The sequence below is a fragment of the Chlorocebus sabaeus genome, chromosome 24 (genome assembly GCF_047675955.1).
Source record: "Chlorocebus sabaeus isolate Y175 chromosome 24, mChlSab1.0.hap1, whole genome shotgun sequence".
NCBI classification, from domain to species: Eukaryota; Metazoa; Chordata; class Mammalia; order Primates; family Cercopithecidae; genus Chlorocebus; species Chlorocebus sabaeus.
Genome location: NC_132927.1, coordinates 73276084 through 73300344, shown reverse-complemented (window position 1 = coordinate 73300344; position 24261 = coordinate 73276084). Strand labels below are relative to the sequence as shown.

Genomic DNA, 24261 nt, shown 5'->3' with positions numbered 1-24261 from the left:
AGTTTGGGGTTGTCCACATTACTCAAGAATCAAGCCTGTATCTGAGACGATATTGTGCTTGACAGCCGAGCTGAGAGCTGGGCTCAAGCTCCATGAGCCACACTTCCCCTAGCTGTTAAGTGTTGGGGGAGGTGTGGGGAGTGCAGAGGAGATAAGCATGCCAGTAGGAAGGGGATAGTTTTCCTCTCCCCTATTCAGAACTATTTGCACTCCCAGAAAAGCTAAACTGCACAAACCACACCACTTACAAGGATTGTTTTACATCAGAATTACAACAAGATTGTACAAAGCTTTTTTATATTATTTATTTTTTTTGTACCATTAGAAGATATTATCTGAGTTACGCCAAAACCATCTGGAAAGGCAGGAAGGCACTCGGCCTGCTGCCTGGATCCTCTGCTTAGCTCAGCAGGCCTGGCATAGAAAATGAAATGCCACGGCTCGCACCAGCCGCAACAGCCCCTTCACCCGCTGTCCATACGTATCTTTAACTCAACCACAGACACCCGCCAAGCACACTTCTTCTGCACACTTCCACCTCCTCTTGGGCCTTCTCACAACTACGTCTGGTAGAGAGATACTGCCTGGACATCTTTCAGCAGGACATTTTTTTTTTATTGTTTGCTTTTCAGTAAGAAGCTTGAAGAGCCTTGGTACTTAATTTGTCGGTAGGAGAAACTTAAATGGATAGAATGCAACCCCAACCATTTTTCCCTTGAACCCATCTGTCTGCTGCTACACCACCCCCACCACCTCCATATACCACGCACAGGGCTGCCACTCAAACTCAGAGACTTGCCCAGCAGACTGGACCCTGTTAGACAGGCAGGCTGAGGAGTGACCAACCAAAGGTCTGAATCATTTAGAGCAGCCCAAGTCCTGAGTCTCCTTTGGTGTATAGTGAGTCATTATCATCCCAAAGTCTGAAAATACAAGCATTGAATTTTTCAAAGAGAAATATATATATGCCTTGTTTATAAACAGCAAAGAAAAGACGATGAGATACCTGGAAAATATATATTTACAAAAAAAAAAAAACAGATCCTGATTATTTTTAATTGGGTTGGAAGGGGTTACTTCATTATGCAGCAAATTAGAAAATTCATAATTTATCATTGCACCCAGTCGAAATGCCACCCAACTGAGTCGCACCCCTGTGAAAACCATCACATAGTAGCAAACTGTCAAGCCTGCTGCAGCCGACGGGCAAAATTAATATGCAAATGTATGCAAGAAATTAAAAAGCAGAATTACCCAGGCAAATGAGGTAGCTATACTTGAATTGTTAGAATTATGAATAATTACTGCGAATTTTCTGCTCCTAATATAACTTGTTTTTTGATAAACAAAGACTTAATTATCGAGATGCGCTGGAGAATTTCCGTGGCGCTCATTAATCTTGCAAAAAAAACAAGTCCCTGGTGCCCAAGCCGTAATGAAGAGCGCGTGCCCTGAATCTTCAGAAAGATCACAGGCACCAGGGTGCCAGGGCTGGAGAAAAAAATGACAGTGCCAATGTCCCCTCCTGTACCCTGGAGTGTCATAACGTCTTCCACTAACTATCAAAGGGACTTATTTATGCCGGCAGCTGAGCTATAAGTCCAATTTACGATGCCTTGAGCAGTGGTGAAATGATCTGTTGATGTGCGGTGGAAATGCCATCTTGCAGTGGCGTGCGCTGGTCCCAATGATACCAACATGATGAGGACCCCGAGCTCCGGCGCTAATGGATGTCGCGTGACAGACCGTAATCCGCAAGAGGGACCATCTTTTAGGACCGGTCTCGATGGTTCTCCATTAATCTTGGTTGTGCAGCTCACTGGTGTCCATGGGAACAAGGGCATTATCGTAAACACTGGTTTTAAATTTTCTCATTAAGAGTGGCAACTTGAAGGAGCAAGACCAGGCACCACCCGACGGGGCAGTGGCCTGTGCAGCCTTCACTGTCTCTAGTGACCAATGCCCAAGCCCGATGGGTGGACCAGGGAAGCTGTCCTTTCTTCCGTTCAGGACCAGCAGGCAGAGGGGAGCCAGGAAGGGTCCCAGGCAGCCTGAGGGGGCTGTTTCCACAGCCCACAGCCCACAGCCCGAGAAGCCACATGGCCCTGTGGGAGCTGGGCTCATTTACCAGAAGCTTGCAAAAGGGCCATCCCCCACCAGGTTCTCCCAGCACACAGGCGAGGGGCCTGCTGAGCGTGTATTATTACTTAAAACCTGGCATCTAAGTGGGAATAACTGAGTTCCCGTCATCATTAGGCCGATTAGTGCCATGATAAACCCTCACAGATCATAAGGCAAAATTACAAAACATCACTTCTGGAGCTCTGGGTCAGCTGAAGGAGCTCCTGGCTGCCTGCATTTTCAAACACCTCCTTTCTGAATTCAGGCCCCCAAATACCCTGATGTCTTGACAGAACCATTTCACTGTGTAGGCAAATTGTCACCTTTTACACCAGGGCATCTGTCATTTTTATACTCAATGCTGCCTCTCCTTCCTCCTTGCTTGCCTGCTCTCTCTCTCTCTCTCTCTCTCTCTCTCTGTCTCTCTCTCTCTCTCCCCCTCTCTCTTTCTCTGCCCCCAGTCTTGGTACAAACCCCTTGGGAAGCCAGCACCCTATCCAGGAATGGACTCGTATATCTCCTGCATTATACTTACACAAAAAGAAAAAAACCTCAACAAGTCAGATAGAAATGATGTATCTCCGACATCATTCATCTCCAGATTTTATTTTTATGCAGAACCCAGAGCAGCTTGTCTTGCATTCTCTCACATTCCCTGAGATTAATTCTCACCATGGGCCTGTGATAGGATTGTGAGGGTGAGAAGACATCCAAGCTCAACAGGAAATGAAATGCAACTCAGCAACTCCATCTTCAGCCACTCAGACCAATTTCTGAGGGGACGTTCCTGGAGTAGCCATCCTTCTCTTCAGGTTGAATACTCCCCCAGAAAGAGGGAGGCAGGGGAATTTATCATCTACATGTTCATCAAGCCACCATTGGACATTTGACCAATGAGAAAAATTGAACAGCTACTCAGTCCCTAGCACTGGAAGGTCACAGTAGAATATAAGTCACCAGAGAAAAAGACTCAATATTCATAGCAAACTCTACCACTTAAAAGCTGTATGACTGTCTTACTCTATTTTCTGCTGCTATAACAGAATACCACAGACTGGATAATTTATAAAGAAACAAATTTTATTTGGCTTGTGGTTCTGGAGACTGGGAAGTCCAAGAGCATGTCAGTGGCATCTGGTGAGGGTCATCCCATTGCAGAAGGGCAGAAGACAAGCTCAAGGGCAAGACAGAGACAGAAAGGGAGCCAAACTTATCAGGACTTCTGCAATAACTCCTGCAATAACTAACCCACTCCCTAGATAATCCATTCATGAGGGCAGAGCCCCCTTGGCCTGATCACCTTTTAAAGGCCTCACCTCCTAATACCATTATAATGGCAATTCATATTAACATGAGTTTTGGCGGAGTCATTCAAATCACAGCAGTGACCTTGTGCTATTACTTAATGTCTCTGAGCTGCAATGTCCTCAACTGCAAAAAGGGGACAGAATGTGGCGAGAATTACATGGCATAAGTATTAAAACCTCATCATAGTACCAAACACATGATAGGTCATTTGCATTTTTATTATTGGGCTAAAAAATAAATTAGTCTAGTCTCAGCCTATCCTCAGGAAGGGTAGAGTTCAGGTGGGTGTCACAGGGAGGCAGTACCAAAAAACACGATACAAAAAATTAGCAAATAATCGTGAGCAAAGATGAATTACCCTGACTTTAGAAAGTGTCAGTGGGGATTGAAGTAATCAGTGAAGTGACAGACACACCAAGATACCATCTCTTACTCAAACCCTACCCTTCAGAGCTCTCTGCTCTGAGACACTGGGCTAGGCTCTGGAAGCCACATGTCTGTTTTCTCTGCTGCTCCCTGGTAGGCTCGCAGAAAAAATGAACTTACACTTCCTGTTCCTCTGTCCTTCCTGTTTTCCTTCTTCACTCCAGCAGCAGCAGTTCCTTCCAGCACCAGGAACTGAATCTAGTTTGAATGTTTTCAGTACCTACCAGACCAGCTTTTCTGTGCACCACACTAGGGAGACCAAGTTTTAGTGCTGAAAGTCCCACACCCTAGGAATCTGCTCCATCTCAAGGCAAACCAGAACAGTTGGTCACCCTTCTCATCTCAGAGACACTAGAACCAGCCAAGCAGTGCCTGCTCCTCAGAGGTCTAGGTTCAAGCTCCACAAACTCTGCTGTGCTAAGTTCTGGCAATTCTACCTTCTTTCTTTGTCCCCAGCCCTGGGAGGGGGTTAGGCCATTTTCTGCTGCAAAAACAGAATACCACATGCTGAGTGATTTATAAAGAAAAGAGGTTTATTTGGCACATGATTCTGGAGACCGGGAAGTCCAAGAGCATGTCACTGGCATCCAGTGAGGGTCATCCCATGGCAGAAGGGCAGAAAACAAGCTTAACCCGGGGGCTACTTCTTGCTCCCACAATACCTTAATGTGCTCTTACTGAGGATGTGATTAACAATCTCATAAATAGTTAATACTTCTTTATTATTAATGGTAGTAAAATATACATAACACAAAATGTACCACTTTAACCATTTTTAAGTGTATAGTTCAGTGGCATTAAGTACATTCACAGTGTTGTACAACCATCAATACTCTCCATATCCAGAGCTTTCTGTTTGTTTGTTTTTTGGGTTTGTTTTTCTGTTTTTTTTTTTTTTTTTTTAGATGGAGTCTCACTCTGTTGCCCAGGCTGGAGTACAGTGGAACAATCTCGGGGCTCACTGCAACCTCCACCTCCCAGGTTCAAAAGATTCTCCTGCCTCAGCCTCCCAAGTAGCTGGGACTACAGATGTGTACTACCATGGCCGGCTAATTTTTTGTATTTTTAGTAGAGTCGGGGTTTCACCATCTTGGCTAGGCTGGTCTCAAACTCTTGACCTAAGGTGATCCACCTGCCTCAGCCTCCCAAAGTGCTGGGATTACAGGCATGAGCCACTACGCCTATCCAATCTCCAGAACTTTTTCATCTTGCAAAACTGAAACTCTGTACCCATTAAACAACTCTATATTCTCTCTCCCCTACCCTGGCAATCACTGTTCTACTTTCTGTCTCTACAAGTTTGGCTGCCCTAGGAACCTCATATAAGGAATCATACAGTATCTGTCCTTTTGTGTCTAGCTTATTTTTCTCACATGTTTCCAAGCTTCATTCATATCACAGCATGTGTCAGAATTTCCTTCCTTTTCAAGGAAAGGAAAAATATTTCTGAATAATATCCCACTATAAGTATATAACACATTTTCTTTGTCCATTCATCCACTGATGGACCCTTGGGTTGATTCCACCTTTGCCTATTTTGAATAATGCTGCTATGAATATGGGTGTGCAAATATTGCTTTAAGACCCTGCCTTCAATTCTTTCAGATGTATACCAAGAAATGGAATTGCTGGTTCATAAGCTAATTCTATATTTAATTTTTTGAGGAACCACCATAATATCTTCCACAGAGGCTGCACTATTGTACATTCTTACCAGCAAGGCACAATGGCTCCAATTTCCCCTCTTCCTTGCCAACACTTGTTACTTCCTGTTTTGCTGGTAATAGTTATTCCAGTGTGTGTGCAATAGACCACTTCTTTATGTTAGACTTACTCTGTTGGACTAACAGGCATGGCTCCATCTCCTGGTTGGGCCCTGGGTGATACAGAAGGCTTCCAGGAGGAGCTGCAATTGGAGCAAATCACTGGAGGAGGAAGCACGCAGTGGGTGCTGAGAGGGAGGGCATCAGGGCAGTACTATACTGTTGAGGGGAAGGACCAGAGAAGAGTGGGATTGGACCCTTGCCAGTTTGGGGTGAGGCCATGCAACTCACATAGCCAAGCTGGATTCTATTCTCCCAGCAACCTGTCCCTGAAGCTGAAGTAATTGTCCCCTGACTGCAAACCCAGCAGTGTGCTCCCAGATCAACACTTCTCTAAGCGTCTAAGGAGCAGACCTAGGAAGCCTCTGATGAAGTATGTGGCCCACTAAACAAATGCAAAACCTGAGGCCTGGAGGGAGGCAGTAACTCAGCCACAACACCCTGTGAGAACTCAGCCTTCTTGATTCACTCCATCTCATAGCACTGGTCTCAGTCTTTCTCCTACATACCACCCTCTGTGTAGAGGAAAACACCTCCTTTGCCTTCCCAGGCCCAGTGGTGGTGGTAATAAAAATAAGCAGGTTGATTGAGTGCTGACAATTGACCAGGCACTTTACATGCATCATGCCGCTGTCCAGCCTCAGTATTGTCCAAGGTCAGGTCTATCACTGTTCCCATTTTACAGATGAGGAAACTGAGGCTTAGCAAGTTTAACTGGGCTGTCTGAGCTACAGAAGTTGAATCAGGATTGGACCCCAAAGCCCACGTGCTTTGGCCATTCCACCCCTCCCCTCTGCACTGTGGGAAGATGTGAAATTTTCCAGAGGAAGGACCTGAATCCTCATAGCTGCATGCCCCCAGAGCGCTGAGAGGGGCTGAAACATGGATGCTAAGAACCTTCAGGGACAGCTGCTGATGGCGAGTTGACTTAGCACTCCTAAGGCAACATGTGGAAGGCAGAGGCAGTAATTGGGAGAGACAGAGAGAGCCCAGAGCCAGGCAGAGCAGTCCTGTCAAAAGTCCTGAAGAAGGCAAACACGTTCTGTATTATTTTTTCTGCCCATATTTGTTATTTATTTAGGAATGTGTTTTTCCTCCAAGCTCTTTCTGAGGCTGTGGTGAAGAGGGCAGGCTGTGTGGGGTGAATCCAAGGAAACATGGACTCACCCTGCACAGAGGCCCATGCCTACTTCTACCGTGCACTCAGGACTGGGATCAACAAGGGCCCTGATAGGGAACCATGGCCCTGGGCAAGGCTGGTGCGGAAGCCTGACGCCAGCCCTGGGTCGGAGCAAGTGAGCAACCCAGCCCTCCAACACAGGCAGGTGTAAAGGCTAGGCTCCTCCAAGGAGCAAGATCCAGAATCTGATGCAACTCTCCTCTCTGCCCAGGGCCTCTCAAAGATCCAGTGAAAGCCCCAGACCTATTTTGTACACACCTGGGGGGGGGGGGGGTTGTAGAGCCCCCTGAAGCCCACTGTGGACAGCCTTGGGACCCACAGACCCCAGATTAAGTACCTCTGAGCTTGCCTACAAGCTTCTTAGGGACAGGGATGGGCTTCTTGTGGAATCCCTGATACCCAACACAGGCTAGCCCATCGCAAACCCGCACGCATGCGCTAAATGATGAAGTAACTCCAGGTAGATTCTCACGGCTGTTTTGCAGGTGAGGAAACTGAGATCCAGAGAGGATGTGCAATTTGTGCAATGCCAGGATCTGTCTCCAAAGTCCAGGCTCCATCTTCTCTAGCTGCTGCCTTCAGCGGTGCTGGGTATCACAGTGAGAGGTTAGCGTTTCCTGTATGTTCAGGTGTGCAAGCGCATCAACACGCTGTCTCATTCAATCTCCCCAGCAACCGTAGCAACAGGCCTAGCATTGCATCTGTTTTAAAGCTGAGGAAACTGAGGCACAGAGATGTTGAGCAACTTACCAAGGCTCTTGACAGGCTAGTGGCAGAGCTGGATTTGGACCAAGCAGGCTGCCCCCAGGGCTCATGTACCCACCAAGCGGGCTCTGCTGCCTCCCCCAGGGGATTCGCTTAGGTTTTGGAAGGCGGGAACACCCCAGACTCCCTGCCCTGTGGGAGGGGACTTTGAGGGGCAGCAGCATGTGGAGCTAGAGGCCAGGCACAAAAGCCAGGCAGGCCCCCCAGGCGAATCCAGGAGCCAGCACTTGCTAGCTGTGAGAACCTCAGGCCTCAGCTTACTCAGCAGGAACAAAAGGTGGGGAGGGGCTATCCCCACTTTGAGATGTGTGCCCAGCATTTGGCACAGACATGCAGGCACAATCCAGGTGATCTGCAGAAAGCACTCAGAACAGTGTCTGGCACAAGTGGAGTGTCCCTAAGAACGAGTTACCACTGTCGTTATTATTACTGTTAATGCTCTTTAACCTCCCTCTCACATCCATGACGGAAAAACTGAACCATCAATACGGTGGGAGGTGGTGGGGGTGCCTAGAGAAAATGATAAGCAGGAGCCTGGAGTCGGCACGCCTGTCCCTAACCCAGTCCCATACTCCGGGACAGGTTCTCAACCTCTCTGTGACTCACTCCCTCTGCTACTCCCATCCATGAAGCAGGGATAACAGTGATAACCCCCACCTCATGGCCTTGTTACAAGCACTAACTGAGATCACCCATGCTGTCTTGAGAGCCATGCGGGCACAGGGGAAGCATTCTGTAAGTGCTGCCTGTTCATGTCATTAGTGGTCACAGCCTGGTCTGTCTTAGAACTTCATTAGGGCCAGGCGCGGTGGCTCATGCCTGTAATCCCAGCACTTTGGGAGGCCGAGGCAGGCGGATCACAAGGTCAAGAGATCGAGACCATCCTAGCCAACATGGTGAAACCTTGTCTCTACAAAAAAAAAAAATACAAAACTTAGCTGGGTGTGGTGGCAGGTGCCTGTAGTCCCAGCTACTCAGGAGGCTGAGGCAGGAGAATCGCCTGAACCCAGGAGGCAGAGGTTGCAGTGAGTTGAGGTCCCACCACTGCACTCCAGCCTGGCGACAGAGTGAGACTCCATCTCAAAAAAAAAAAAAAAAAAAAGCTTCATTAGAAATGTCTGGTTTGGTCAAGTCCGTGCATTTCTGCTTCAGGTGGTTGGGCCAGACCCCAGCCTGGAAAATCACACACAGCCTCCAGACTCAAGACACTCACAATTCCATATGGACAAAAATGACCCCACTTAGTTCTTATATAAGGTTGGCTGTGAACTGAGTCATGACTGAGAGACACAAGGGAAGTTGCAGTGCTTGCCACTAGACCTGGACAGGGTTTGAGGGACTGAAGCAAGACTCAAAAGAATGAGGACAAAATGATAGGGAAAGGGCATTCCAGGCAGAAGGAACTGCATAGGCAAAGGGCCAGAGACTGTTCACAGATCACTACTAGAATATATAATGCCTTTGTGTAAACTGAACAAAAGGCACCTTGAACCCAGTGCGGGCATCCTCAGTCTAAAGTGTACAGCTTAGTGAATAGGCATTGGGCTGTATGCCATGCCCTACCCACCCCTTGGCTGGGAGCCCTCGTACACAGTGAACAACCTGACCAGCCATACACAGGGCTTTGGGTGTTCAAGAAAATGAAGACTCATTTGATGCTGCTGGAATGTGATATTCATGAACAGAAGGGTGCAATAAGAAGTAACATTGGAAAGATGAGATGGGCCACCTCAGGATAGCAAACTGGAGAGGGAGAGCTAATTGGCTGTCTGTAGTCTATCAATCAGGATTGTCTGCCTGGAGCAGGAGGTGGAGTACAGAGAGGATGCAGACACAGATAGTTCAGAAAGAGCTGAGATTGATTAGTGATGTCTGTCATGGACACAGAAGGGGAGGCAGCTGAAGAAGCCTCACATAGCCTGTGCTCTCCTTGTCTCAGCAGGGATGGTAAGCTAAGGAATACCATTTTATTCTGGCAATGTTGCCAGGAGGATTTTCCTCATAAGAGGCTCTTCTGGGGCAAAGTTAGGCTGCAGCTCTGTGGGCCCCCATTCTCCCTCACATTTAGTTCTCTCTTAAATAATCAAAGTGCAGATGGGGGAAGGAGAAAAATCCACCTGCTGTGGTGGAATGAAGCTGCAGCAGCTTGATGGGTCTGCCTCTGCCTCGTGTACACAGAGCCTTGGGCACAGACACTTGCCCCCAAGGAGTTTGAGAGACAAGTGCAGCTCTAAAAATTAATTTTTAATTGGCACACCGTCAACACGGGAAGGAACAAAGAAGGGAAGGAGATGGTGAGGAGGAGCCTCCCTGAACAACCCCCTGGTTCCCCACATTGCCCAGTGACCATCTGAACCTGTGCTGTCCACTGGAGTGACCACAGACTCCAGCCTGAGCACTGGAAACACAGCCTGAATTGAGTCTGAATTAAGATGAGTCTTAAACACTCGCGAGATTTCAAAGACTTCGTGTGGAAAAAAAAGAATACAAAATACACCTCACTAGTAATTTTTATATTAATCACATGTTGAAATGATAATATTTTGGATAATTGGGTTAAATTAAATATAGTATTAAAGTTTATTTCTCCTTTTTCTTTTTACCTGGCCACTAAAAAACCTACTACACATGTGGCTCACCGCTCTCAACTTTCCACAGGTGATTATGGCCCGTGCTGGGACCAGTCCCAGAGGTTTGGGCTCTGGCAACAAATGTATGTGAGGAGGGTGTGGCCCAGCCCACAGCTGGACTCCTTCCTATACTCTTAAATAATCAAAGTGCAAGTGGAGGAAGGATAAAAATCCTGCAGCCTGAAATCCCAGAGGAGAACCCCTGGTGTGTGGGTGCATGAGATTTGTGCTCTTCAAGGGAATCAACTTTACTTGTTTTATTTTATTTAGACTATTTTCTAGAGCAGTTTTATGTTTGCAGAAAATGTGAGTGTAAAATACAGAGGCTTCTTGTATGTTTCCCTTCCCCCCACATTCACAGCTTCCCCCACTGTCAACATTTTGCATGAGTGTTGCCATTGCACTTGTTGCAACTGATCAACCAATACTGACACATTATTAATAATGAAAGTCCTTACTTTAGATTGGGGTTAATCATCTGTGTCATACATTCCATGGATTTTGGCAAATGGCGTGTATCCAGCATCGCAGTGGTGTACAGAATAGCTTCAATGCCCTCAAAAGCCCCTGAACTCCGCCTTTTCATCCTTCCCCACTTCCTCCCAGTTCTTAACCACCACCCATCTTTCTACCGTCTCCATAATTTTGCCTTTTTCAGAATGTTATAAGGTTGGAATCATACACTAGCCAGCCTTTTCAAACTGGCTTCTTTCATTCAGCAATGTGGACTGGAACTTTCCCCATGTCGTTTTGTGAGTTGACAGTTCATTTCTTATCTCTAAATACTATTCCATTTTATAGCTGTACCACGTTTGTTTATTCACTCACTTATCGAAAGACATCTTGGTGGCTCCTAGGTTTTGTTTATTTTTAAACGGATTTTAAACATCTAGATTCTTCAGTTCTCCTATTATTAGTAATTTAGAAGAAGAATAAAACACAGTTTTAGAAGTGTGAGTGGAACTAGGCCATCTAATACATTGATGGCAGATGTGTGAATCGCTACACCTGTCCTCAAAGTTGTGTCTCAGATCCCCCAAGGAAGGAGAGGTCCAAAGGAGTCGGGTCCAGGGGGCTGGGATTCAGGAATGCCCCAGGAGCACCTGCTACCTCCAAACTGAACTGGAGATGCAGGACTTGCTGAACAATTGTGCTGGGGTAAAGGGAGGATAGTGAATGGTCTTTCATCAGCTGAATACCAGCCAAATGCCAGGTAATCACCCACGTTTTTAATCCCAACAAAAACCCTGTGGGGTGTGAATCAGCAAACTTGGTTTTCAGCTCAGAGACGCTGCCTGAGGGCACACAGCAAGTTAAGCACCAGAGTTGAGCTTGGGGGCCAGGCCACCTGACTCCAAGGTCATGCATGTACATTTCAAAGTAGAGCATCCCCTCCCCAACCGAGAACAAGGCCCTCACGACTGCATCTTTGGGATGTCGTACCCAACTTCACCCTGGATCTTGCCCAAAATTTCCATTCCAACATCTTGTCATAAATGTAATTTCCATGAGAATACGAATCTTGTCTGTTCTTGTCACTACAGGATCTGCAGTACCTAGCACGGTGCTTATCACATAGTAGGCACTCAGCAAATAGTTGTTGAATGAATACCTGAACAAATGAATGAAGAGACTCACAGTCTGGGGCAGATGAAAAAGGAGGAACATACCTGGATAGAGAGTGATCCAGGGCAGAGGTACCTGATGCAGCAGGAACATTCAGGCAGGGCCCCTGATCCAGCCTGGGGCATTAAGGGCTTCCTGGAGGAGGTGATGCTTAGGCTGAGCCTCAGGAATGAGCTAGAATCCAAAGAGGCAAGGGAAGGAAACCCAAAGCAGAGAGGCGGGACCAGGATAAGTACAGTGGACGCATAGAAGGGGAGACAGAGAGAGTCCAGCAGAAGCCTTATATGTCACCAGAAGAGTCCTGGAGTCTATGCCACAGATAGAGGGTGATGGTTCCCAAAGGGAGTGCAATCTATGTGTGGGCAGAGGCATGAGGCTCCGTCACCTGGAGGGAGACTCTGGGCCCTGGAGAAACAGCAAACTATAAAAGGGGTGTGTGGAAGCATGCAATGGAGAGGCCACCTCACATCACATTTGGCAGCCTGCCCTTAGGTGCCAATCAGGCCTGGGTTTTGGCCAGCTGCGTGACCTCACCTCCAGCAAGACACATCTCTCTCTAAAGCTGTGTCCTCACCTGTAAAACAGGAGTCATGTGCGTGTTCCGATCAGGGTTACACGAATTATCACAAGCACAGGGCCTGGCACACAGGAAGTGCTTGATAAACAGTAATGGTCACTATTGATAAATAGGAGCTATTATCATTATTTATCAAACCATCACATGGGATTTTTTTTTAAAGGTTGAAAAACACCACCCTAGGGAGCCATTAAAAGGGTTTTAAGGAGGACACTGAGGGGATCTGATTTGCAATTTAGAAAGATCACTCTGGCTGCCGACTGGAAGATGGATGAGAGGAGGAGAGAAAGTCAGAGACCAGCAAGGAGGCGATTTCCATCACGCAGGTGAGAAATAACCAGGACAGGCATCGCCAGGGAGCTGAAGAGGAGCTGGAATGGAGGCATCCCATGGTGGGCTGCTCAGGGCTGGGTGATTGATTGGCCCCTGGATGAAGAATGGAGGCAGGCATGAGCAGGACTCATTTGGAACATCAGCCGAGAAAGCTGGACCAGCACCCATTTTCAAGGGCATGAGGAAGCAAGGAGAAGGAACACAGCCACCTTAAGCTATCCCTCTAGAGAAAGAGTCTGGTGAGAGCTCATGACCTCCAGTGGGCCATTACCTAACACGTTTTCTTTGGAGATGAAAAGTGGATGCCATTCACCTTTGTTTTTCGTTCTTGACCAGTGAACTCTGCAAAGACACAGTCATGATGTCTCCTTGGGTTGGAACACCACGGGCTTAGTTTAAATTAACACAAAGCATCGGGATCCTTTTTGTTTGGGGTCGGGGGAAGCTCATTCAATGACACAGTTGGCACTGTCATGTCCCAGCATTAATTACAGAACACCATTGTTCATTGTTCCATGCACAGAAAGGGAACACAATATGTTTTTAGGAAAACCCTTTTTTTTTCAGGCAGAGTCTCATTCTTTCTCCCAGGCTGGAGTGCAGTGATGCGATCTCAACTCACTGCAACCTCCGCCTCCCAGGTTTGAGCGATTCTCCTGCCTCAGCCTCCTCAGTAGCTGGAACTACAGGCACGTGCCACCATGCCCGGCTAATTTTTTGTATTTTTAGTAGAGATGGGGTTTCACCGTGTTAGTCAGGATGGTCTCAATCTCCTGATCTCATGATCTGCCTGCCTTGGACTCACAAAGTGCTGGGATTACAGGCGTGAGCCAACCACTCCTGGCCTGGTTGTCTTTTATAAAGTTTTTTAATAAAGTTTATAAAGCAGCATTACCTGCTCAGGTGGACATTTTGATCCAGATCGGTGGCCTCCCTCCCCCACACCGACATTCTTAGTCATGTTGTGCTTTTCATTCGCATTGGTAATCACTCTTTCCTTTTGCATTTCTTGTTCTCTCCTGCTCTCTGCATTTAGCCATCCTTCTCTTTACTTACAGGAGGCTGCCTTAACACCCCCCATAATCGTACTTAATACTCTGCAAATTAATAGCTGTTTTTTCACAATCTGCCTCTCTCTAGATACATAGATAGTTTTTGGCACCACTCATTGCCTCTCCCAGTTCTGCACATCCAATGTACAAGGTACGCTCACTGAATTTAAGATCTCAGTTCATAAAAGTACAATGCATGGAGAAACCATCAGTGACAGCAAAACAAGGTCCCTCAAGCTCCGTAGCTCGAGGCTCAGTAACAGATGAGAGCACAACATATCTTCGGGATAGAGTATTTACAAAACTACTTTAAAAGAATTGCATGTCATTAATCACAAGTTCTTAAAAATCAGTCTTTTCTTATTTGTTCTAATCTAGCTAAATGGCCCTGGAAATACAGTCCGTGGTTTGCTCGATAAATGCAAGTAGAAAATCATAATGTTCTCATCCAATTTCCAACTCATACATCGTGTTATGGATTTTTTTTTTCTGCTAGCATTTCTCCAGTCCACTAAATATTCCAGACATACAAGAGTCTTCATTTGATTCATTCTAATAACTTTTTTCATCAATATGACTTTTGAGAATGCACTGGTATAGCAAATTAAATATTATTTATGACTTTAATTTGTGTCCTATTTGGATTTTACATTCACAGGGCCAACTTGGCTATCATCATTATCATATTGTTTTAGACTACTCCTAAAATTAAAATCCACTCTCGTCTTTAAATGTTTTATTGTGCTTGTCGTTCTTGTTTTGTGCCGTACCGAACATGATTAATTCTGTTAGCCAAGTGCATATGGCCTGCCTGGCCACCATCCATTTCCTTCATCACGGCTGCCTGTGAGTGAGTACTTTATTATTACTTTTTTCATCTTTTCAATTACCAGATGTGCTTCCCCGTTCTCGGAGCTTCAGCACTGTCCAAATCCAAGCCTTTGCTGTGGCTTTTGAGTCCAGTGCAATCGACCCTGAGCCCAGCCTCCTCCCATGCCTTCCTTCCCCTTACCCACCACGCCAACCTCCCAGCTTCCCGTTAGCTGCTGGAACCCACCAAGCTCTTCCCTGCCTCTGGGCATTCCCACCTCCCCTTCCCTCTGCTGGTAACATTCTTCCTTCACTTTTCCCATGACCAGCTCCTTTTCCTCTTGCAGGTCTCCTCTTTGAGAGGTTTTCCTGTACCCTTCTCCAAATGAAGCACCGTCACCATCACCACCTCCCCCATTCTTCTGCATCAGGGGCCCTACCCTTTCTCCTCCTAGCATGTATCTCTGTTTGTAATATTTGTTCATTCATTACTTGTGTATTGTCTATCTCTCTGCTGTACCAGAGCAAAGATTTTGTCTGCCTTGTTCACTTCTGTGTGCCAGGGACTAGGACATACAGAAAGCTTAGGTCCCCTAAGGAGAGAGGGGAAGGGGTGGGGAGGAAAGGAGTTGGCAACAAAACATTCCAAATCAGAGGATGTCAGGACCCAGATATTCTTCAGAAATCTCCTCTGCCTCCCCATTCCCTTCCAGAATGTCTAGGGTAAGTAGAGAATGACAAACACTTGCCCAGACACTCTGGCGACTCCTGAACTGGAAAAAGTTAGTACCAAGGGAATAAGGGGGTCTTGGGGCTCCATGGCTCCTTTGGGGGATTTTTCTGGTGATAGAGTTAAAATGACACTGCACTGAGGGCTGACAACACCAGAAAGGGTTGTGGTCTCTCAATTTCCCATGAAGTACTTAGAAATAATCACGTGTAGATCTTGGCTTCTAAATACCATTCTGCACTAAAATGAACCAAGGTTCCTTAGAGAAATGACTGACCTCAGGGCTTGGACAGGAAAAACATATAAGATGAGCCAGGAATATTTTTCATGCCAAAGAAATAAGAAAGCATTCAAAGGATGATGGAAAGATCTTCAAAAATATGGATGCCAGTGTGAAAGAGTTCCCACTGGCCAAATCTGGGACGGGTAAGCAATGAAGTAAATAATAATCATAACGGATTACAACCCACTGAATAAAATAAATTATAATCCTTGGGTGCATTCTGATATAAAATAAATAAATAAATAAAACAGATTAGAAGTAAAAGACGGAATCACCTGGCAATCAGAAATCCAGGCACACTTGCCTTTAAATGCCAGTTCTGCTGAGCAGGAGCTGGACATCCTGATGAGGAGTTGCAGCAGCTCTCTACCCGTCTGTTCATGAGACAACACCGGCACCTTGCTCACAGGCTGCCTTGAGAAATAAATGAGTGGATCACCATAATGGAAGCACTAAGCACAGTGCTTAGCACCTGGGAAACACACATGACCGTCGCCAGTCTTGTCGTTATCATGATTATTCTTCTTACTGCCCTGGACACTGACAGAAAATAACTAAATCACCCACACGAACCATCTCACTCCATTCCAAACAATTTGCATTATTACTATTATACAAATAATTCAGTAGAGGCCACAGCTGAGACATTCACAACAGGACTTCTGAGGTGTTCTAAGAAGCTCTGTTCTAGGTTCTAGGAGAATCTTCAGCTCTCGCCTGGATTCTTCTATGTCTCCCTACAGTAAAATGCAATGTCAGCCCAGTGCCTAGGGGACTGACTTATTGTTCCTATAAATCCTTTCCTTCCAAATTGGGCCCTCTCAGAGTGAGCAGCCAGGAGCATCATAACCAGCTAAATGAGGCAGGAACAGAGCTAAGCCTGAAGTCCCCACGCCCCTCAAAAGCAATGGTTCCTGGTAGTTGCCTGGCACTTCCACCCAACAAGGAACCATCTCCCCTTGGTTTTGTTTACCTCATTAAAGAGTATGCAGGGAACTTCAGAGAAGGAAGCTGTGGCTTCTGAGAGTTTCATAACTTGCCCAAAATCACACAGTGGACCAGAAACAAGTTCAGTTCCACTCTTAGAAAATCCTGCCTTTGATATGATTAAGTCCTTACAGAAACTGTACACACCAAGGACTATGTTTGGGTCCTTTGAAGACAGCACTGGGGCTTGCCCTGAGCCATACAGAGAATAGGTGGCAAAACCAGCTGTGTTGAGCCTGGGGTCCTCCAAAACACAGGCAGAGCCCAGAGGGGCCTTGACAGAGAAGCAGGTGCAGGATGGAGGCAGACCCAGGGTTTTGGCTTATGGAGACAAGGAAAAGCAAAGTGACTGAGCAGGTTGCATGGGGCCAGGACTTTTGGCCAAATGAAAAGGATTTTCCTTTTTGAAGAATGACCTGAATTCTGATGGGCCTGGGTTAAACTAATAGCTCCTACATTTAGGATTATATTACCTTGGACAAGCTACTTAACCTCAGTTAGCCTGTGTTTCTCCATTCATCAAATGGGCTTGTATTAATCCCACCAACTTGGTGAATGTTACCCTGTCCCTTCTCGTCCTTTGCACTAAAGACCACAGTTAGACATGGAGAAAATAACTAAATCACCTACACGAACCATTTCACTCCATTCCAAACAATTTGCATTATTACTATTATACAAATAATTCAGTAGAGGCCACAGAGGTTGCAGGCTGCAGCCAATAAGAACAATAATGAGATTATTATGTTCTAAATTACTTATTTATTTTAGCTTCTTTGGAAATCAGAATGCATCTTAGAGGTGACATTCTTACAATCAAGTGGCAGAATTTTTTTCTTTCTTGGTGCATAGAATAAGCAACACAGCTAACAATAGACGATACCTTAGATATGAGAAAATATGGTAATGATTATTAAAATTTTCTTAATACTTTCTATGTGCAAGGTACTATGCTGAGTGTTTAATGGGCATCATCTAATTTGATGGTCTATGAGATAAATTCAATTAGAGTCACTTCACCAATTGATATGGTTTGGCTCTGTGTCCCCACCCAAATCTCATCTTGAGTCATAATCCCCATGTGTCAAGGAAGGGATCTGGTGGGAGATGACTGGATCATGGGGGCAGTTTCCCCCATGCTGTTCTTGCGATAGTGAGTGAGTTCTCACAAGAGTTGATGGTTTTAAGGCGTGGCACTTCCTTGCTCTCTCTCTGTTTCTCTCTCTCTCTCATCTGCCACTGTGTGAGACATGCCTTGCTCCCCCTTTGTCTTCTGCCATGATTGTAAGTTTACTGAGGTCTCCCTAGCCATGCAGAACTGTGAGTCAATTAAACCTCTTTTCTTTATAAATTGCCCAGTCTCAAGTAGTTCTTTACAACTGTGTGAAAATGGACTAATATACCGATGAAGAAACTAAAGGACAAGATTATTAAGTAGCTTACACGAAGTCACATACCTAGTGTATCAGTCAGGATTGTTCAGAGAATCGAACAAATTAGATAGATAGATAGAACGATAGAGAGATAATAGATAGCAATTTTACATAATCTATTTATAAATCTATATATTAGGTATACTTTATATATACATATATAGACACCTGTATTAGCCCATTCTCATGCTGCTATAAAGAACTGCCCATGTCTGGATAAGTTATTTTTAAAAAGAGGTTTAATTGACTCACAGTTCTACAGGGCTGGGGAAGCTTCTGGAAACTTAAAATCGTGGTGGAAGGGGAAGCAAACATATCCTTCTTCACATGGAGACAAGAAGGAGAAGAATGAGAGACAAGCAAATGCGGAAGCCCCTTATAAACCATCAGATCTCGTGAGAATTTACGCACTATCACAAGAATAAAAGGACGGGGGAAGCTGCCCCTATGATTCAATTACCTTCCACCAGGTCCCACCCACAACACCCAGGGCTTATAGGAACTACAATTCAAGATGAGATTTGGGTGAGGACACAGCCAAACCATATCAATACCCCAAAATACGTACATAGATTTATTATTTATCAAGATATTTGTTATATATAGATTTATTTTACATATAAAATAAATATATACAGAACCTCTCCAGTTCCAAAAACATGTTATATACTCTCTCTCACTCTCACTCTCTCTCTAGATCTTTCTAGATCTCTCTCTATAGATACATCTATAGATCTAGAGAGAGTGTGCATGTGAGAGAAAGACAGAGTACATAGCATGTTTTTGGAACTGGAGAGGTAAATATCAGAAGAAACTATCAAAATAGTTGAAAGTGTTTGCTTCGTGGATCAGGAATCAAGAGAAGGAAGTTCAAACACAGGGCTGGTGTTTTTCACTATGTAGAACATATAGAACAATTTGATTTTAAACTGCGTATATGTATCACAACAATAAAAATTAAATTAGCGTTAAAAAAAGAAAGCAAGCTTCCAGCACAGTGAGAATCTGGGGGACTGACCACCAGTTTACTTTCTCTAACTCTTCCTTCAAAATCTCTCTGCTCCAGTTTAACAAGCCTCTTCCACCCTGGTGCCTCTGTCTTCTCACCTAGAGAATGGGACTGCAGAGCTGCCTGGAATGCCAGCAAGTGGACCCACGTGGCAAAGTACTTTCTGATCTTTCTCTCCCTTACAGGTCATCATAGTAAATGTGTTGTGCCCTAATCAGAAGCGAAGGATACAGAAAACCAGGTATGATGTGGCCTCTGCTGGCCTCTCCAAGGACATCTCACGCCACTCTCCCCAACCCTGATACTGGCCTGCCAAGCTCTTTCCCAGCTCAGGGCCTTGGCAGGCTCTTCCCACTGCTTTGGACATTGTCCCCATTCCCGCATCCCCTGTAGCTGGTTTTGCCTCCTGCTGCAAATTTAATTTGCAGGTATGGCCTTCCTGCAGAGGTGTGGCCATCCCTAACCAAACTAATTAGGCCCTCATTCCATGTTCTCCTCTCCCTTCTCAAAACATAACAGTATCACATTTTAAATGTGATTTACTTGTTTGTTGTCTATTGTTACTCAATAGATTGTAAGTCCCATGTGGGATAGGAGCAAGTTCATTTTATTTTTAAATTTTGCGTAGCACGTGGCAAACAACAGGCCCTCAACTGAATGAATGAGAGGAGAATGGTGGCAGCTAAATGTCACAAGAGGCCACTGTGTTTACGCCAAGCCCCTATATGCTTTAGTTCGTTTTGACCAGGTCTCCCCTTGACTGAGTCCCCAGCATAAAAGTCTCTAGTTTAGGCATTAACATGGAAGCATGACATCAATTATTTGCAGTGTCCTGGAGTTCATAGCAGTTAACACTTTACATACAGCATGGCTATGGTCTGATGCCTGTGTCCTCCCAAAATCCGTATGTTGAAATCCTAACTCACAAGGTGGCATTAGCAGGTGGAATCTTTGTGAGGTGATTAGATCTTGAGAGTAGAGCCCTCACGACTGGAATTAGTGCCCTTACAAAAGACCCCAGAGAGCTAGCGTGCCTCTTCGATGGTGGGACACAGCAAGAAGGTGCCGTCTATGTATGAACTGGGAAGCAGGACGTCACCAGACACCAAATCTGACCAGTGCCTTGTCCTTGGACTTCCAAGCCTCCTGAACTGTGAGAAGTAAATGCTTGTTGTTTATAAGTCACCCAGCCTATGATATTTTGTCATAGCAGGGCCCACGTGAACCAAAACAAGTACTCACTCTAGGCCAGATCCCGTTCCAAGCAATTTACACACAGAAACTCACTGGATTCTCATCACAGCTCTACTAAGTGGGTGGAGTTTTTAATCCCCATTTTACAGATGAGAAAACTGAGACAACAGAGAGCCTAAGCAAGTTTCCCAATCCACGCAGTTGGTATGTCAGGATGCAGACCCAGGGACTGGCTCCAGAGTCTACAGTCAACCACTGCACGACGTCCACGAGAACAACAAAGTCAGGTACGAAACATGATGTAGCTTGCCTTGTGAAACGCACTCACTGCCATTACAAGCCCTCACTGTGTGCTAGACACACACCTGGGCACTTTTCATATTTGTCTCCTTAGTCCTTTAACACTGCCATCAGATCAAACGATCATTCCCGCTTACAGCTGCCAAAATCCCCGGGGTCTCTTGGCAGGTGAGTTGAGAGCTGCCATTTGAACCCAGGATTCCCTGCCTTGAAAGCTCATATGCGTTTTCTGCTGCTTCTTGTGCTTTTGTGCCAGAAGAAGAGGAGTTGGAGGGTTGAGCAGAGTGAAAGAAAAAGAAAAATCAGCCAGTGTCTCCACTAAACATTTCTAATGGCAGGGAGTTAAGTAATGGAGTACATCCCACACCTAATGACAGTCACTCCAGCTTGGAAGGAGAAAGCCATTATACCTCCTTCTAAGAAGAGACGTCAGCATAATTGAAGTGACAATTCTTGTAATCCTCAGATAATAAAGATTATTTTGAAATGAAAATCTTTTTCCGTTTTTCTTTTCTTTCCTTTTTCTTTTTTTATTTACCTACTTGCAAAGACATTTTTCTTTTCAAAGGAAGGTCATTGAGGTCTCCCTCGACGGAAGCCCCACATTCTTTCTGAGCGGGTAAGTCCACCTTGATCGTCCGTGCTCTGATGCTGGGTGGCTTTGATTCCAGGGGTTGCAGGGGTGTGGCTGGAGGGTGGATATAGGATTCAGAGCCATGCTGATAACATGGCAAGTTTTCCAGGAACGAGAGACGAGGTGACCTACCGGGTCTCTCTCCATCAGCCTCAGAGACCACGGGCAGTGGTGGAGGAGAAGGAAATTCATCTCCGGAAACTGCTCTCCCGGAGGCCACCTGAAGTCGAAGACAAGAAGTGAGATTCAGAAGCCGCTCCAGGGTCACACTGTCTGTCTCTGGATCTTAGGGAAGGAGCTGCCCCTCGCAGTCTCACCTGCGAATCCACTCTATCTCCTCTATCTTCTGTCAGCTGTGTGGCTTGTACTCACCTTCCTGAAATTTCTTTCCCCTTCCCCTGACTAGAATTTTCTGCTTCTATCAATATCTGGGAACTTGAGGGAAGGGGTCATATATTTTTATCTTCTGTTACCAGTAGAATTGTGCCCCCACCAAAAAGACATTAAAATCCTAACTCCCAGCGCCTGCGAATGTGACTACATTTGTAAATAAGGTCCTTGCAGATATAAATAGTTATGATGTGGTCCTACTGGACTAGGCTAGGAGCTAATCCAATAAGACTGCTATCAGAATAAAAGGGGATATCTGGACACAGTCGGGCACACAGGGAACACACCCTGTGAAGAGCAGAGTTCTGCAGCCACAAGCCAAGGAGCTACCAGAAGCTCAGAGGGAGGCCTGGAACGGAGCCTCCCCAGTGCCTTCAGAAGGAGCACAGCCTTGCCCACACACTGACTCATGCGTCCAGACTGCAGCCCTGGGAGGCAAGAAACCTGCTGTTTAAGCTGCTGTTTTGCAGCCCTGTGTTATGGCAGGCCTGGGAAACTAATACAATGGGTCATGTTATTTGTCTCAATTTCACAGATGGATAAGTTGAGGCTCCGACAAAGGGAGTCACCCAAAACCTCATGGCAGGTTAGAGAGAGTGGGACTGAACTCAGCTCAGGCTGACCCAGGGCCCCAGGGACCGAGGCTGTGGGAACCTGGTTTCTGGCTAGGACTTCGCAAACGGCCTCAGGAGCACAGCTCGGAGACTCCCTGCAGCTGAGCCCCTCTGGGGGAGAAGAGGCCGTGGAGCTGCTGTCCTCTCTGATGGGTGGGACATAAGCCTCAGGGCCAGCCTCATGCTTCCCGTGATCTTGTGCTCTTCACCTGCCTTGCTCAGGAAAGCTAGGGCCCGTCTATTAATTCCTCCTGTTAGACTAGTCCCCGTTAGAAACATGAACCCAAATGTGGGACTTTCTAATCTTTGTGGGACACTTCAGGGTCTGCTAAGAACCAGGCCCTCTCTGCAGTCACACACAGCAGCAACGAGAGCAAGACCTGGGGGTGGGTTTTCTTCCAACCTGGGGGCGGGTTTTCTTCCACGTGGTTGAAAACAGTTCCATCTCAGTGGCTGGGGCAGCCAGGGCTAGGCGGAACTAGAGGACCTCTCTCCAAAACACAGACGAAGGGCTGGGGGAACCCGTTTCAAGGACCGTAAAGTCCTATCCAGGCACTGGTGCCTGCCTTGGCTTTAAAACAGCCTCCTCCTTGTCACCTGTGCATCTTACCTGCACAAACAGCACCATGAACCCAACGTGTCCCCACCCCTCGCACACCAGCCCTGCACACTCCCCCCACATCTCTACACCATCCTGAAGAGATGTCATCTTGTCCTCTCATGGTTCCTAGCTGAGCCAAGTCACAATGGCGTTCAGAAGGCAGTTCCGGCCTCATGAGGAGAAAGGAGACACTTGGTGGGGTAGAATGAGCACAGGGCAAGCAGCCCAGAAAGCCACATTCCCATCCTGTCCCCACCTGCCACGATTTAGCTCTGTGCGCCTTGCCTCCACCCCACCTCTTCTTCTGACCAACATCTAAACCTCCTTCAAGATTTAGCTCAAGCCTTGCCCTTGCAAAACCTTCCAGGCCTCGCCACCATGCACAGCCTGGGCAGGCTGCCCACAGGCCCCATGTGCCCTTGGCACACTTACCCCCTGTATTATCAGTGTCTTGGTGCTGTTTGCCAACCTGACTGTGGGCTGCTGAGTTGGGGGGGGCCTGCAAATTGCCAGTCTATGCTGATGTATTAGAAGTGACCCAAGGGGCAGTCCACGAGCTGGCAGAGGACTTTGCCTGCATGGTGGCCTGAACTCCATCCCTCATTATTCGGTACTTGGGTAGGGTTGGGCAGTACCTGGGAGAGTCACATTATAATCGGGGGCACTGGCCATAGGGCAGGCTGCCTGGGTTCAAACTGTACCTCTGCTACTTCGTCGTTGTGTAGAACCTTGAGCATGATGCTTAAAAGCCCTGTGCCTCAACTTCCTCGTCCATAAAATGGGAAGACTACAAGTGACTCTTACAGAAATTATGTGGGTCAAATCTACATAAAGCACTTGGAAAAAGGTCAGGCACACAGTGAGTGCTCAGTAAATGGCAACTTTTCTTCTCATTGTTGACCCATCTCTCTTTCCAACATCTGGTACATAAGTCAAAGGCAAATGATCTTACTACAGCAGAAGAGTCTCCTTGTTTATAAAACAAGGGGATTAAATGAACCGATCATCAACCTCTCTTCCATTCTGTTTTCTGATTCGGAGGTGCATTTCAGACTGCCATGCAAAGTCCTCCTCCAGTCCCCAGGATTGTCCCCTTCCAGCACCAAACCAACACCCTAGCATGCAGAGACAAGGAGGCCACAGTGCAGGAAGGGACAACTCCTGCCAGCAGACAAGCAGAAGCATTTGTGCTGAGGTTTACACTGTTCGTAGAAGCCTTGCAGGCTGGTCTGTTTCACGACATCCAGGTAGGCATTTTGTTTATGCCCAGAAACCTGAATGGTGACAATTAGTTTCCAGCTCTGTAACACTGTCCCCTTCAACCAGTCAGGTCCCACTCTCCCTGCTCATTACGGTGAAACTCTTGTTAGTGGCTTTGCAAGTTGGGGGACGGGAAATCATCAGAAGCGGGTGGGTGAGCTCCCGCAAGTGTAGA

General features: G+C 46.4%; 1 protein-coding gene across 1 annotated transcript; it reads right to left on the bottom strand.

Moving 5' to 3' along the window:
• Positions 1 to 21025: 21025 nt before the first annotated feature.
• On the bottom strand, positions 21026 to 23189 carry LOC119618994 (uncharacterized). The gene is made up of 3 exons (XM_037983862.2): positions 22836 to 23189; positions 21354 to 21441; positions 21026 to 21275 (listed from the first exon to the last, which is right to left on the bottom strand). The coding sequence occupies exons 1-3, from the start codon at positions 22932 to 22934 to the stop codon at positions 21118 to 21120; spliced, it is 345 nt and encodes a 114-aa protein (XP_037839790.1). The 5' UTR covers positions 22935 to 23189; the 3' UTR covers positions 21026 to 21117.
• Positions 23190 to 24261: the final 1072 nt, after the last annotated feature.